At 42.8% G+C, this 17,042-nt stretch overlaps 1 protein-coding gene across 6 annotated transcripts in view; it reads left to right on the forward strand.

Moving 5' to 3' along the window:
• Positions 1–7,413, forward strand: part of NSD3 (nuclear receptor binding SET domain protein 3) — a 103,102-nt gene extending 95,689 nt beyond the window's left edge. For all 6 annotated transcript variants that reach the window (XM_044279034.1, XM_044279037.1, XM_044279038.1 and 3 more), the window contains 3 exons: positions 2,172–2,278; positions 4,160–4,364; positions 5,153–7,413. In XM_044279034.1, coding sequence (XP_044134969.1) covers positions 2,172–2,278; positions 4,160–4,364; positions 5,153–5,394 — 554 coding nt within the window. In that variant the 3' untranslated portion in view covers positions 5,395–7,413. The remainder of the gene's footprint in view (positions 1–2,171; positions 2,279–4,159; positions 4,365–5,152) is intronic.
• Positions 7,414–17,042: the final 9,629 nt, after the last annotated feature.

The raw sequence follows: 17,042 nt of genomic DNA on the forward strand, positions 1-17,042 counted from the left end.
GAGTCCGTTTATCTCCGTCTCCCCAAGTGTCCCCTACACCTGTTTTTAACCTGTCCCTCTCTGAAACCTCCACCCCCATTACCTATGATGTCATCCGGAGGGCGTGGATATGTATAATAGGCTTAGTATTTGTCTAGTCTAGTTCTGAGTTATGAGGAGAGGGCAGTCTTGGATAGGACACTGACTCGAAGGACGGTTCCCTTCATTACACTTGTATAAATGTCATATCACCTGTATAATTATTTTATGTCTTTATCCAAATTAGCGTGATTCACAGATTTATCTCCCAGTCATCTTAAATAGATGAAACTTGAAACAAATGAATAATCTATGTTAAAATTAAATCTAAGTGTTGTCCCTATTCCTATGTATTCAGCCTGCAGGGACAGTGTCTTATCAGACCTATCATTTTCTTAAAAAGCCTATTTTAGAATATATCGATATAAAAAGCAAAAATCATCCTAATTGTTATAACTTGCTATTATAGATTATTAATATTTGGATATCCGCTATATATTGAAAAAGGATATATATGCAGTATAGATAGGTTTATCATATTCACATTTCACTGTGGGTTTTAGGGTGTTGGAGACCTTTTACAAACAAATGTCTTTGTGAGACAATATATTGCACCTTTAGTAGGGCAGAGCCTTGTGTCCAATATGGAGGAAATCAATGATAAGAGAATATGACTATCCTACCCATATGGATAAGCCCGACATTAGATGACCAGGCACAAATTGAATTTGAAAGTACCAGTCACACAGCTAGAAAAACAGCTAACCCTTTGTGACAGAACAGCTCAATATTTTTAATAAAAGCCTGAAAAAATAACGAGTAACATGCAATCATAAAACAAAAAATTGCCTCCAAAGGTGTACATAGCATTTCAAATGTTGCATTGTATTTTTATATGCAGTTTGATTGCATAGTAGCAGTACTATGTATTTTATTACATGTATTGATGAATGCCAAACATTACCTAGCTTTTCTTTGAAAGCTCTTGCCAACGTAGACACTTGTGGTATGTATGAACTTTGCACACCTTGATCTGTTAGGCCTGATTCCGACTTTCCTGTGGCGGAGGTATTATAGTTGGATGTATCATGGCCCCACTGCGGGTTTAACTGAACTCACAGCATTCTAGGTTTCTATGATGACTTCAGTTCAGGTCTGTTCAACCTGTGGTCGGTACGTGACACACGGGGAGTGTTTACATTGTTTGTGTAAGCCTTTGCACAAATATAAGATTTTAAGGATTTTTTTTTTAAAACCAAAATAAATGAAATCCTGTTTAGTAAAGGTGGACATGACTGCCTACAAAAAATATATAGGGTGTGGGGGTACACTCATTTCACTTTAGAAATCCAGCTGAAACCCTAATTTTTGGGTTTTGGTGAATGTGATATGTGCACACTGCCATAGGCACAAGTGGGTATGTATGAACTCTGCACGCCTTGAACTTTTATTTTTAGGAGGTGTTAGGCTTCTTTCACATGTCGGTGAATCATGGACGCCACAAACAGCACACATACCCATTGATTTTAATGTGTTTATTTAACCCACTGATAGCGGAGATATGCACTACTTTTTGGCCTGTGATGAGGCCCAAACACATCCACTAAAGTCTAGGGTTCCATGAAAAACCACTGACACAACACACCCGGCACCTGTGGTAATAGATGCTATGGAAACTAATTTTCAACCTAGTATTGGAATAGGGATGAAAAACGGAGGGCAAAAAAAGACACATGGACCAAACACGGATCCTTCACGGATGAACCACTGCCCATCTTATCACAAATGTCATCACTGATATGGACATGAAGAGGCCTTATGCATCGTATTTTTTGCTTGGGTTAGACTTTTCAAACACAGATTTGTAGGCATTTTCTTTTTTAAACAAAACATGACGCATCTAAATTGCACAAAGCTGCCTTTCTATATAAAGTGCTGAGTGGCATTTTGGCAATGTGCCAGTTATCTACTGTCAGACAATATATAGGTATGAGGGCTACTTGAAAATTCAGGTTTTCTTTGTACTTGTCAAAAGTGTGAAAACAGTCCTACTAATTCTTTAACCTCTGTTCCCCATAATTACTTTCCTTATGTGCCAGTTTTCAGTTTTTTTAAAGTGTAATTGGGTATTCTCTCTATTATAATGTCTTTAGGAGCGGAGTTAACATTTAACTACAACCTTGACTGCCTGGGGAATGGCCGGACAGAATGTCATTGTGGGGCGGATAACTGCAGTGGCTTCCTGGGGGTACGACCTAAAGTAAGTGAATGCATCCGCTTCCTATGTCATGAAGTAGATGTGCCTACGTTGGGGGCTGTTGGTGGCTGTACGGCTCCTGAGTATGAAGTCATACAGTCCATCAGCCTCCACGTGTGTGTAGATGTTCTCCACCGGAAGAAGCTGTCCACACAGTTTTTTTTTTTCTTTTCTGGTAATCCAGTTGTGCAGAGGAAGACAGTGATATGATGGCACACACTCTCCAGAGAGCTTGTCTGGAGTGTTTCCTCCCTCCTGTCTGTCTCCTTATTGCAGTCTTCATATATGAGTGTTCTCATTGGTTTCTGAGCAAAAATACCCATTTTTTAACCATAGTTCTCCATGCGAATACTGCAGATATATTCCATATCAATAGACCCAATGTCAGCTTTTAGTCCAGCAATACAGTTCCCTCTCAGCACACAATTAGGGTCCATTCACACGTCCACAAAATGGGTCCGTATCCGTTTACGCAAATTTTGCGGAACAGGAGCGGACCCATTCATTTTCATTGTGCTGTCAGCATCCACACTTCCGTTCTGCAAAAAATTAGAACATGTCCTATTCTTTTTCGCAATTGCGGACAAGAAAAAGTATTTTCTATGAGAGTGCCGGCGATATGCAGTCCGCAAAATGCGAAATGCACATTGCCAGTGTCCGTGTTTTGTGTATCCACAAAACACATACGGACGTGTGAATGGACTCTTATCTGCCTTCGTGAGTCTTTCAGCAGCAACACAGATGAGGAGTCTTTCCTGTAAGAGCAGTGGGACTTTGGAGCTCTCCACTCTCCGGATGCATTTGTGTACAGTAACATATATATATATATATATATATACATATATTACAAGTTATAGTGACTAGATTTCCGTAGATGGGTCGATGATCATAGTTATTCTGGTTGCCAAATTTGGAGTCGGGAGGGCTTTTTTTTTTTTTTTACTCTAAAATTAGAGTAGCTCCCGCCTTATGTTTTTGTTTTTGTTTTCTTTTTTCGATCCTCTGGATTAATATCACAGGTCCTCAAGGCCTCATGCACACGACCGTGCAATTTTTTTTTTTGCGGTCCGCAAACCGTGGATCCGCAAAAAAAGGAAGCCTATTGTAGAAATGCCTATTGTAGAAATGCCTATTATTGTCCGCAAAACGGACAAGAATAGGACATGCTATATTTTTTTTTGCGGGGCCTCGGAACGGAGCAACGGATGCGGACAGCACACGGAGTGCTGTCTGCATCTTTTGCGGCCCCATTGAAGTTGAATGGGTCCGCATCCGAGCCGGAAAAACTGCGCCCAGATGCGGACCATAACTATAGTTGTGTGCATGAGGCCTAAGGCTGCCTGCACAAGATGCAGATTACACGCTGCATTTCTGCGCAGATTCCCATGTAGACAAACTGCAGAATCCAGTACCAGCAAAGTGTATGAGATTAGACATGTACATGCATTTTTATTTTTATTTTTTTACCCGTGCTGAAATTGACCTGCCGTGCCGATTTTTACAGCATGCCAATTGTTTGTGTGGTTCTTTTGGGCAGATTATAATCTTGTCATGCAAGTATGAGATCTGTGGGCAAAACCACAACAAATCCTCAACAAAAAATGCAAGTAACACAAGACGTTTTTGCTACAGAAACTCACAGAAATCTGTGCGGATTTTTCTGTTTGTACACCTGCACCCGTTTGCCTCTCCCCTAATAGGCTGAACTGGATGGGTGGATGTCTGTTCCGTGTAAAGGTTTACCACCACCCCTCCCTCAATGTATACTTTCTATATTGGTTGAGGACTTGTACTGCCTTTACGAAACCTGAAGTATTTGTTTTTCTGCAAAGCTACTACAATGCTGTGTTCCAGCATTTCCTCACTCTGTCGTTAATTCTGCAGACAGCTTGTGCGACAGCAAATGAAGAAAAGGCCAAAAACGCTCGTCTGAAGGCCAAAAAGAGGAAGATCAAAACGGAGCAGAAGCAGATGCATGAAGATTTCTGTTTCCGCTGTGGAGATGGGGGAGAACTGGTGATGTGTGATAAGAGAGACTGTCCGAAAGCGTATCACCTCCTCTGCCTTAACCTGACGCAGCCTCCTTATGGTAATACATGGCTTGTGGATCCTGTGTGCTGTATTTAGCTGGTTCTGTCCATATTTCAAGGAACTGGTACATTGTGCTGGGTCTAATCCCTGTGTCATGCACCAGCCCTGTAGGCCCTGCACTAGACCTCACATTTGCCTGAGGGGCTTACATTAATTCAGATATCTACAGCATTCATTTCAGGCTACTTGCCTTGCGCAATTCTTCTAGGTGCGCCTGCTTCTTACGGTTCTTGGCCAGTTTCCCCTTATATAGCACACACTGTTCTATAGCAGCCATATCTCCAGTATCGTCATCGGTGCGCGTTCAGAGTGCGAGAGGAAACTGTAGAGGAAACCAACACAAACTGATGACTAACCGCTGATCCACTGCGCTGCCCTTGATCGGTGCCATAGTGATGGACGGATTGTGCTTGGCTGCAAAGGCCTAGATCAGAAATAACTTGAATCCAGACTGTTAACCCTCAGATGCTGCAGTCAGTAGCAACATTGGCATCTAAGTGGTTAGATGGAGGAAGGGAGCATCAGCGCCCCCCACAATGCGATCATGGGGGGGCAGATAGGTTGTTATCACAGCTGAGGGACTATTTATAAAAAAAAAACTATAAAAATCTACATATAATGAAAGTATAAAATGCACATATTTGAACAATCGCTGCATCCTGAAGCTCAGAATAGTCGACTTGTCCTTGTAGGTTGGGGGGTGGGTCGGTTTAACAACTTTGCACACTGTGTGTTTTTGGCTGGTTATCGATTTTTATGTTTTTGCATTTTTTTTTTTTTTAATAGGAAAATGGGATTGCCCGTGGCACCAATGTGACCAGTGCGGAGCCGCTGCTTCATCCTTCTGTGACTTCTGTCCGTCGTCTTTCTGCAGAGAGCATGAGAAAGGAGCGCTGACCGCCTCAGCCCAGGACGGGAGACTGTACTGCTCGGAGCATGACCCCAAGCACTTGCTGCCCTATGGAAAGGAGAAGAAATTTAAATGTAAAACTGAGAGCGAGGGCTCTTCCTTCCCATCCAAGTTTTAAAGGAGACAATGCACTTAGAACAGAAGACTAGTCCTGTCAGTACCACGTACGCCCCCCGCTCCTCCTCTTCCTCAGTGTGTAGTGGGGGGCTTGTAACGCACACATCAAAGTGTTTTAACGCCAGGATTAGATTGTACTTGTCCTTTTAGTGTCATTTTGTTGTTCCTGGAAACTTCTTCTACGTTTTCTTTTTTAATAGTGAATCCAGTCCTCCCTCTCTCCTCCACCTTTGTGGTAAGCAAAGTTGTATTTATTCTATTTATTATAATTTTTTTTTTTATAATTATTACTGTTGAATTTGGGATTGTGAATGAAACGCAGCTCCGGGGCAAAGTGGTTTCATGGAAGCGCTGAAGAAACGGCAACTTTGCAGCTCTGACGTGTTAGCGGACAGATGGAAATTCAGCATTATTCCTGGATATCTCCTGGAGTATTCCTTCAGTCGATTTTGGTAGGATTCAATGGCAGCTGTTCTCTTTAAAGGACGTATGTTGAAATTTGACAAATGGTTAACTCCTTGTGCAGATTTTTTTAATTTTTTTTTCGAATTCAAGAGGAAACGTACAACTCCTTTTCCTCCTTGCAACATAAGGTGCATCCAATCTCTATTATACTGTTCTGTGGCGCCTCAAGGGGAACATATAGCGTCTACCACATGCCATGTATATATCATACCTCCTGGAAAACCAAGGAGCATGGACAAAAAAAAAAAAAAGACAACAGTGTCATCTTTCTGTCTCTAAAATATGGTGGATTGAAACAAACTGTTTGCCTGTCTTGTGAATCAGCAAACCCCTCTGTCCTGAATAACCATTAGTTTTTTCCCGTCAAATTTGAAGGTTTCTAACAGGATGCAGTGTGTCGACCAAGGATACCCATAAATAAGGGAATTTCATCTGCCTCCTGCCATGCTATCCTAGACAGATGCCGACTATGCCTGCAAAGAGACATGTTAGAAGTTCTGTCGCTCACTATATGCAGTCACGTTTAAGCCACTTTCACCGGGAACCTGACTGTATTTGCTTTACAACACTCTATGTACATGTAGAAAGCAGCGAATAAAGAAACGGTTATCTCGGCCCCCAACCTAAGATATGATGTCCTTTCCTGAAAGAGTACATAATGATGGGAGAGTTAACAAAAACTGGAGAAAAGGTCTGATTGGTTGTCACCTGGTGAACATTGATGAGTTTTTATACGGGACCGCACACGGATGGAGTCCGTGTGCGTTCTTTTTTCCCGAAGACCCATTCATTGGAATGAATGAGTCTTGAGAGAAAAACAGACGTAGAAACACTCTGGGATAATTGTTCCCCATGGAATGAGGAACGTCTACCCAGTCAGTGTTCAGTCCGCGTGCTGTCCGTTCTAAACATGGACAGCACTTGGATGGAAATATTGTCCATCTGAATCCTGCCGAAGCAAACAGAGAGCTGGGCTTTGAACCCCCATCTTTTGTTTTCCTGCTATTCTATAAAGTACATAAAGTGTGTATAGTAAATCAATTATAGCCAGGATTTTGGTGCGGCCTATAATTTAAGCCGTTTCTGTTATAAAGATGTACCTAGTTACTCCACCACCTTCCATGCCATAGTAAAGGGGTTGTCCAGCCTGGAACATTTTGAAGTCATAATCACCTCACCGATCCCTTGATCCACCTCTTCTGAAACTTACTGGGTTCTCCGCCAGCCTTTTTCTTTGTCCCTCTCGGCATTGGAAGTGACCACCCAGCCAGTCGATGACCGCAGCACTGCTTCACCTCAGCCAGTCATTTCTGTGTATCGAGAGGCACCAGGAAGGAGAGACAAGTGTAGGAACTGGGAAACATTGGAACAGAAGCAGCAGAGTGTGGTGAGAAGGACTTGGGTATTTTATGCTGGACAACCTCTTTAAAGTGTCACTGAGTTTTCAGAAAAGTTTTGACATGTCATAGGAACATATCAAAGGTCTTAAAGCGAGTCTGTCACCTCCATATGGCCATATACAGCGCTTCCATGGCTCTGTAGCACACCTATACAGGATTGTAACGGTACCTTTCTTCTTTTCTTTAGACTTGCACCAGCAGGAAAAACTAAGTTTAATTCATATGCAAATGAGCCTTCGCAAGTGCCCAGGGGCGGCGTTCAGTGTGTAGGTGCCCAGGCTGCCCTGCCTTCTTCTCACTTCACTCCTCCCCAGCCTCTGCCTGTGCCCGCCCCAAGTCCGGACCTATCGATGAGGCAAGAGACTTGGAGGGCGGGCAAAGGAGGAGGCTGGGGAAGAGTAAAGTGAGAAGAAGGCAGGGCAGCCTGGGCACCTACACACTGAACGCCGCCCCTGGGCACTTGCGAGTGCTCATTTGCATATGAATTAAACTTCGCTGGTGCAAGTCTAAAGAAAAGAACAAAGGTACCGTTACAATCCTGTAGGTGTGCTACAGAGCCATGTAAGCGCTGTATATGGCCATATGGAGGTGACAGACTCCCTTTAATGGGTGGGAGTGTGAATGTAAGACCCCCAGTGATCCCTAGAATAAGGAGAGAGAAGCACTCTCATATCGTGCTCTCGTTCCTCGCTGTAGGAGACGGAATCCAGACGGGCCCACAGACTTTCTATTGAGCCATCACCTTCTCGTTTTAGGTGTCTGTTTAGATCTCAGCTCTCAGACTCCCCCACTGATCAAAACCTTTGATAGGTCACCATGGCATATCAAAATTTTTTTTTTTTCAAAGCTCAGTGACCCTTTAAGGCTGCAGATCCCATTCTTGCTCCTCAGCGTATTCAGATCATTGACATGTACGGTATTATCTGTAGAATATGTCCACAATTCCTAATAGGTTAGCTCTTCACCTTTGGGAGAAGGTGGCTCCCGTCACCGCTGTTGTATCAAGCAAACTGGCCACCCATAGCGGAAAGGGGCTTACAGGAAGTCCGTCTTACCACCACTGACTGTTTTGCTTGTTACAGTGCAGGTTATGGGTATTAGAGATGGAGCGCCCACCTATCGGACCATTATGTCCTATCTTACATGCGTGTCAATATTTTTCGTTTCCGCCTCCAGTGATATCATTTACAATGTGCACCAATCCATTTCAGTTTTTGCAAGCGATACCATTGATTCTACTTTCATTTAAATTTTCCCAGCCTACAGCGCAGACGCATGCCGCTGTATGCACACCGTCCATACGGACAAGGTACTGTTCTGTAGTCTGGGCTTTAGATATACATTCCATAATGTGTGTTGTGATGGATCCTTATGAGTATGTGAACATCTTTATTTGCCAGTAGGCCCACGGAAGGAAGTGATTGTATTGCAGAATGCGTTCACATCTATAATGGTGTTAGCAATGTATCTGCCACCAAATCAGTATAGCGGATGTTTGGAATCCAATAAATTCCAGGTTGTTTTGCATTTTTATACTTTCACCTATGTGTTCGAGGGGAGTCAGGTTAAAAGGGTCCTCAAGGTTTTCGAGAAAGAAGGTCTGTCTTTTGTCAGAAACAGAGACACTTTTGTTCATGGTATTGTGGCTCGGCTCTGTTCACTTTAGAGGTTACCTCCCAAAAAATATGTATTGCCTATTCCCAGGGTAAGTAAAAATGGCGGGAGGTCCCAAAGTACCTTATATAAGTGCAGTATTTTTTCAACAGTCCATTCATTTTTATGGGGAGTGTTGTCTACATCAGCCCCCATAGAAGTGAATGGAGAGGTGGTCAATCATGTGCACTACTGCTCAATTGAGGGGACCCCTCAGGATCTCGGTTGGACCACGGCTACTGTGTAGATAAGGTGATAAATCACTTTTGTGGGATAACCCCTTTAATATGACCTCAGCTGTGATATCAGACAAAGCCTATGAAGGAGGGTGGCACTGCTTCTGGGGGAGGGGAAGCAGACCCTTATTTCCTATCCGGGATGGCGATTTTTAAACTTTATTAGGGTACGTATCGCTCACGCGTTTTAAACTCTCTTTCCTGGAAATGAACCACATCCTGTAAGTTTTCCCCACGTTGTGCCAAACACACCAGCTTGTTAATTCCTGTATTTTTGTCTTGTTCACACAGGGCACAAAGGAAAAAAGAAATGATTCTGTTGTCTCAGTTGTGTGCCAATGAAATTTTGTATTTGCGATTTCACTGTATAGTTTCTTTTTTACATTGTTATGTTTGTTTTGTGATGTTTTTACCATTGTTGTTTTTTTTTTTACACTTCCTGTATGGCTTTATCCAAATTGGTATCCTATTCATCGTCTGAAAACCAGTAGATGCTGCTATTCTAAAGCTACTGCCAGCTTTTGTTCTCATTATTATTATAATTTTTTCTTTAACACGGTTAAACCTTGAGCATTAAACTTCATTTAAAGGCGATGTCCGGTTTTCTCATATCGATGACCTATCAGACTACCAGCAATGGGACAGAGCAGCTGTAATTTCGTCTGCGTGCAGGTAAACGGTAAAGAGGACGCAGCTCTCTTATCACCGCTGTGTTCTCTTCAAACAGCTGATCGGTGGTGGTCCCGGGAGTCTGGTCTGGTATTGATGGCCTGTGCTGAGGATAGGTTGTCGGTATGAAAAAAAAAAAGGACTAACCCTTTAAGTGCACTAATCCACACTTTGCTCTGGTGAAGGGTATATCTAAAACTTTTCAGAGCAGCTGTCATCTGAGGGCATCATGCTGCAGTTTCCAATGCTAGCTTTTTTGGAGGCCTCATTGCTCAACCTTGGCTGGTGACTTTGGCTTTTATATGGCTAAAAATCTCTGTGTAACACTCGGTTCACATCTCATTTTGTGTGCACACATTTGGCAGTGTGCGCCAGGAAATCTGCTGGCCTAAATGCTAAACGTTTCCATAGGCCCCATGCACCCAGCCTATGCTAAATGAGTGTGCTGTTGTCATATGCTGGGTTGGTGCAGGCATTCCTATGCCAGAGTGGCGAAGTAAAAGGAAAAAAATAAATAAATATATATATATATATATATATTGCCTGGTATACATCTATACAGCGGAATATGTCGAGGAGAACTCCCTACACATACCAAACGAGATGTGAAAAGAGCCGTCCAAGGAGTTTACAACACGTTCCTAATTGAACACCATTTTCCAGTTTACCTATAGTTAACGTTCCGTATAAAGTTGAGTCTCTTTGCAAATACATCACTGATCCTGAGACACAGCCTGGGTTATAATCCAGGTCTGCATTCACAACACTACAAACTTCAGCGCTCAAGCCCTTTCCAATACACCTAAGCAATAGGCCACTGCTCAGTTTGCTTTTTCTGCTTTTTTTTTCTGCTTTTTTCACTGAAATTCACAAACCACTTACCTTGTGACTGTTTGGGCCATCAGACATGTCACCTCTCTCTGAATATAATGATTTACATTTACTGTCATTTTCTTGTGTGTTACGGAAATGTATTGATATCATCAGGTAGAATTGTACAACCCTTGCCAATTACATTGCCCAGTAGTAACTAAAGGAAATATATTAAATGAGACCTTAACTTAATTTCCTGCATGCAGCTGTCATTATTGTGTTAGGGGTAGGTGGGGAGCCCATGGCAGTCCTCTTTCTGTCATGTACTGAAAAGAAAACATTGGAACAGAAAATCAGTTATTTGTCTTTTCATATACATCTTTAAATCCTTCAGCAAACTAAAGCACAAATGCTGGGCCGTGTTATTATGGAACTAGTATTATACCTTTTGCATTATCTGAAAGTCAGAGGATTTTATTGTTGAAATTTGTTAGTAGTGCATGTACTTTTATGCAAGTAATATTCTGGTTGTTTCACTAAGGGGAGGTTAAAATGCAGGTTGCCTGCAGCCACCACTAGAGGCAGGTATGAGTCTGCTGCATACTGTTTTAACCCGTTCCCTACCTCCGCTGTGGAAGTCGGGTCTTTAAACATGAAGCTATATCCGCCATATACCTTATATTTTACACAGCAGACACCCAGAGGCACTGTCAGTGATCATGGATGATCATGCCGATCACAGACATTTAACTTCTCAGATGCAGTGGCCAGCTGCGACCACGGTATTTGAGAAGGCTTTCTGCGGATAGTGCTGCGCTTCTGGGGCCAGAACAGCTCCCCCCGTGCCGAGATCATTGGAGCCATTTGCTTTCTGTGGCAGCCTCAGGCCTTCTAAACGCTCCAAGGCCTATGTTCCCATACATAATGAAACTTCCATGGGCTGCATTGTTTATCATTGCAGTCTATTGGAGAAGCAATCTGACAATAGCAGGGGGAACTTAAAAAAAAAAAAAGTTTAAATAAAAAATATATAAATAGAAATCACCCCTCTTTTCAGTATTCAAAAATAAACATCTTTAGCAATGGGGTGTCCCTAAATGCCCATACTATTAAAATATTAGGAGAACGCCGTAACGGATAAAAATTTTATTGCTTCACTTCCCAAAAAATGGAATACAAAGTGATCAAAAAGTCATACACTGTCCAAAATGCGATCAATAAAAACCATAGATCAACCCACAAAAAGTGAGCTCCATAGATATAAATATAAAAAAAGTTATGAGAGTCAGAATATGGCGATGCAAAGAAATTAAAGTATTAAAACACAAGAAAAACTATACAAATGTAGTATCACTATATTTGTACTGACCTGCAGAATAAAGGGAACAGAGTAAAAACAAAACCCGTACAACTATGGCCTATGGCGGAATTGTGGGTTTTTTGTTCCAATTTTACCCCATTTGGAATTTTTTTCCAGCTTCTCACTACATTATATGCAATATAAAATTGTGCCATTAGAAAGTACAACTTGTCCCAAAGCATCAGCTCGTACGTGTATGTGAATGGAAAGATAAAAAAAAGTAATGGCTCTGGGAAAGCAGGGAGTAAAAAGCAAAAACGGAAAGTCGCAGGGTCTTGAAGGGGTTAATATTGAATTTGGTGTACAGCGGTATACAATAAGCTCCCCCTAGTGGTGACTATGGGTAACCAAATATATGTTAAATGGGTTATTCCATGTAGACATTTGTGGCATATCTTTAGGATATGCTGTAAATGTCCAACATGTCTAGGTCCCACCTCTGGGACCTGTTCCTGTGTCAAGAACAGGATCCTGTCATGAATGGAGAGGGTGCCTCAGACGTGTGACCACCTCTGCATTCTCCTCTATAGGACTGTCATAAAGAACTGAACTAGCGCTCTGCTATTTTCAGAAGTCCCATAGCAGTGAATAGAGAAAGCCATGCGTCCTCGCCTGTTCTTTTTGTTTTTGAGGGCTTCGTTCTTGAGATAGAGGTGGGACCCGCACTTGTCAAATATTTATGCTATATCCTATCAATGGGTGCCATAAATGTCCAGAAGGTAATACCTCTTTAATTCATGGTATCAGAAAAAGGAATATAAGAAAAAATAAATCCGCTCAGAATTTTTAAGATATTAGGTTAAAATAATAACAAAACAGAGTGTTCTAGCTTAAAGGGAACCTGTCATGTGGATATTTGATTATAATCTAGCTAATTATATACAATCATTAACTACTAAAAAGTACCTTAGATGTATTCACTTACTGGTGTGACATGGTTACCTCATAATATACACACAAAGATGCCGCATGCTAATGAGCTGATTTGAGTCCAGCGTGATGTCATTGAATCCAGCGGGTTTTTTTTATTAACAGCTATAGCCACTCCCCTGCCCACCTGCTGCTGATTCATATGGAAAATAACTGTCAATCAGCAGCAGGTGGGCGGGGAGAGTCAGGAGCTCATGAATATTCAGGACTCATCATTATCAGCTGGAGCTTTTCAATACTACAAGATGTTGACAGATTGACTGGATCAATTAAAGAAAGTGACCCAGCATTTTGCTAAGAGAATCAGTCATTTATTTATGTTGCCCTTAGTTAGGACACCATAAAACCGGTGACAGGTTCCCTTTAAGTTTCCCATTCCGACATTTCCCCCAGCAAACCGTGTATGTGTCTTCTAGTGACACGGCTGTGTGCAGTCTTGGGTAACAGTCCTTTCTACTTGCTTCATCACTTCTTCCCCTTAGCTACGGAATGATCTGATAATACTTGGCAGTCCTGAGGCATATTGTGCAGCTTCCTTGTTTTCCGGAGGAGGGAAGGCGCTGGTAGAGTCTCTTTTGTACACCCGTGTGAGGGTTTTTTATTTGCTGTATATTACAAATAGCCTTTTGTTGCCTTTGCCCTCCCATTTCAGTTTTGTTGGATTTTATAGGTGCAGTGATAAACACATTCTATGTATGGAAACTTATTTTAAGGTGTAGAAAAATGGACCTATAGACTAGAAATAAACCTGCACGTCCCAGTATAGCCAAGCACTACTTTATAGCATGTGATAGGGCTTTGTTCACATTGCATACTTTGTTTGGTGTTTATGCCAGGAAAGCTAGCTATGTTCATCTACAATAATCCTGAAAAATGTCTGATTGAAGGCTCAGCCGTGGTGTGAACTGAGCCTAACAAACCCCTCGATTGTATCAGACGTACTATAGTGCATCCCAAAATCTTGTATAGTCCTCAAGTTAGATCATTCCACCCCCTCCTGTAGGTAAAGGCCGGTGGTCCATTCCCAATAATTACCTGATCATCAGCGGAGATGAGGGTAGCATTTCCATGCAGCAGTCACCTTGACTGTATGGGGACGAGTATTCGATACAACGATCACTTGTCCCCATAGAAAATCATGGTTTCTGGGCAGGAGATCCCGGTTTACACAGCATGATCTACTGCATGGAAACGATTTTTTCATTCGTCGGGTGATTGCCGACACCTTTTACACAGGCCAATTATCAGGAACGATCGTTTATACAAACCTTTATCCACGATAATCGGCCTGATCATTGGTCCGTATACAACAGGTTCTCTGCTGACATTATGCAGCACTTAAAGGAGCGTGGTGCCTTCTCAAACAGCTGATTGGTGGGGGTCCCAGGTGTTGGAGCCCCACCGATCAGATACTGATGACCTATCTAGAGGATAGGTCATCAGTTAAAAAGTCTTGGAAAACCCCTTCCATCAGAAACGGATATTTTCTTAAACCCAATATTCATAGAACATTTTTGGGGCTGTTTTTCTTTTTCATTTTGGCAGTACCATGCCATTGAAAATTAAATACAAAATCTTGTCCCACAAATGATATGACCTCCTAAAAATATATATATATATATATAGTTAATCTATTGTCAGTTTGCTTCTTTGAGGGGAATATGTCTGAAGGATAATTCTCATGATAATTGTAGGTGTAGAATTGGGATTACAGTATGACAGCTGTATTGGCCTAGATAAAGGAGTCAAGCTTGATAAAGGCCTCATTGAGCAGGCCGAAACGTTGCTGGGATTAAAGTTTTGGGGTCTTCACCCTGTCACCTAAAGCTGAAAGTGCTGCCTCGTCATTTGTTAAATATATATATATATATATATATATATATATAGATAGATAGACTGGTAGTGTCCCTTTAAAGGAGTTCTCTGCTTTGGATGGTTCCTTTTTGTTAGATGGGTCTCTTGACATTAAAGGGGTATCCCCATCACAGACAATGGGGTCATATCGCTAGGATATGCCCCCATTGTCTGATAGGTGCAGGTCCCAGATACCTACACCTACAATGGGAACGGAGCGGGGAACTGAATGGAGGGCGCACTGCGCATGCGCAGCTGCCCTCCATTCATTTCTATGGGGCTGCCGAAAATAGCCGAGCGCTCACTCGCTATTTCCGTCTGCCCCATAGAAATGAATGGGAGCAGGGGCCTGGCGTGTGCGGTGTGCTCCCCGGGAAATGCGGGGTCCTCCAGCCACAGCTCTCCCCGCTCCGTTCACCTCTGGGACTCGCACCTATCAGACAATGGGGGCATATCCTAGCGATACTCCCCCATTGTCTGTGATGGGAATACCCCTTTAAAACACATGTCAGCAGATCCATACCTATGAACCTGGCTGACCGGTACATGTGTTGGTCCCATGTCCATATGGGCCCACACTGCTGAGATAAATGGCAAATGAGACTCTGGGAGCAACGGGGGCCTTGACATTACACCTAGAGGCTCAGCTCTCTCTGCAACTACCACGCCCTCTCCACTTTGACAGGGCCAGGTAGGCGTGATCACATTTACATTGCCTGACAGTGTGAAAGTGCAGAGAGCTGAGCCTCTAGGTGTAACGGAAACACTCCCATTGCCCCTACAGGCTCATTTATATATATTAAAACATCCTTTTTCTCAGCAATGCAGGCACATATGAACATGGGACCAATACAGATGCTTTCAGCTGCCTGTCGGGAAACCTGGCAGTAAGGCCTCTTGCACACGAACGTGTGCGCCCCATGGCCGTGCTGCGTCCCGCAATGCACGAACACCCACCATGGGGCAGCCGCAGCGGATCGCGGACCCATTCACTTTAATGGGTCCGCGATCCGGCAATTCCGCAAAAAGATAGGACATTTTCTATCTTTTTGCGGAACGGAAGTACGGGACGAAACCCCACGGATGTTTGCACTGAAAAAAATGATTTTGTACATGGGCCAAACTTATAAGGGTTGTCTAGTTCACAAAAAAAGATTCAAAATACTCTTTTATTAAATTCAAGTTCCTTTATTTATTAGCCAGAAAGCTTTCTAGGAGCTGATCTCGCAAGCATCCAAATGGTTTCAATGGTGTAATGCTTTATTTACCCTGTGGAGGCACTGCAGGGAAATTGCACACCAAGTTCCCACACAGATTGTGGCTGATCTCCAGGGGACCCACTAGCAGGGCATCCTGTGAGTCACTTACCCTGTATCCCTTCTAACAAAAAAAAAGAGATTTCTTAAGCGGACACCACGAAATGTTGAGCTTGTGTATGTGGAGGGAAACATACTTATCTGCTCTGCACCAATGGGTTCCTCGTGTCATCATCCGAATTGATGTGGGTCACGTGGATGCTGCAGCCATTGACGTGTCCTCCATGCATGACATGACCAGGTAAGTATGCTTCCCTCAGCAGGTCCAGCCACCTGGCCACAACACCCCCAAAGGTGAACAACCCCTTTGACTAAATCTATCCATTACATGTCCTTGGCGCTTTTACTTCTTAGGGTGCCACACGTCTAAGTTTTCCGATGCAGTTTTTGAAGCCAAAATCAGGAGTGGACCATGAAAGCTGAGAAAGTATTAAGGACCGATAAGGATTCTTCTCTATTTTTGAATCCACTCCTGGTTTTGGCTTTGAAAACTGCATCAGAAAACCGGAACATGTGGCCTTACCCTTACGGGCTTGTTTGTACAATGCCGTCCCAGATCTGTATTCCCTTTATGGGCTTGGGTAAGGAAAGGTTTTTCTAGTTACCCTTTTCAGGAGGAAACGGACGTCTAACATGGTTGTGCAAACAGTCCGTTAGTAATGGCGACCTTCTAGAAACAGTGCCACGCTTGTCTATGGGACTCCTTCAAACAGAAGAAGGCTGATTGACCAGTGGCGCTGTTTTTAGAAGAAAGTAGCTATGTTTTTGTAAACCTGGCCAACCACTTAGACAGAATGCATCCAGTGCAGTCATTGCCTATTTCCCCCAATTCTTTCCAATTTCGGTTGTCAAAACTACAAGACCTAATTTGTATGCTTGTTCTTGAGGCACAGATGGCATACACCTGGCGACACTGGGAATCTTAGATCGAAACGTTTACTTGAGGCCTATGA

Source organism: Bufo gargarizans, chromosome 2 (assembly GCF_014858855.1).
Source record: "Bufo gargarizans isolate SCDJY-AF-19 chromosome 2, ASM1485885v1, whole genome shotgun sequence".
Lineage (NCBI taxonomy): Eukaryota > Metazoa > Chordata > Amphibia > Anura > Bufonidae > Bufo > Bufo gargarizans.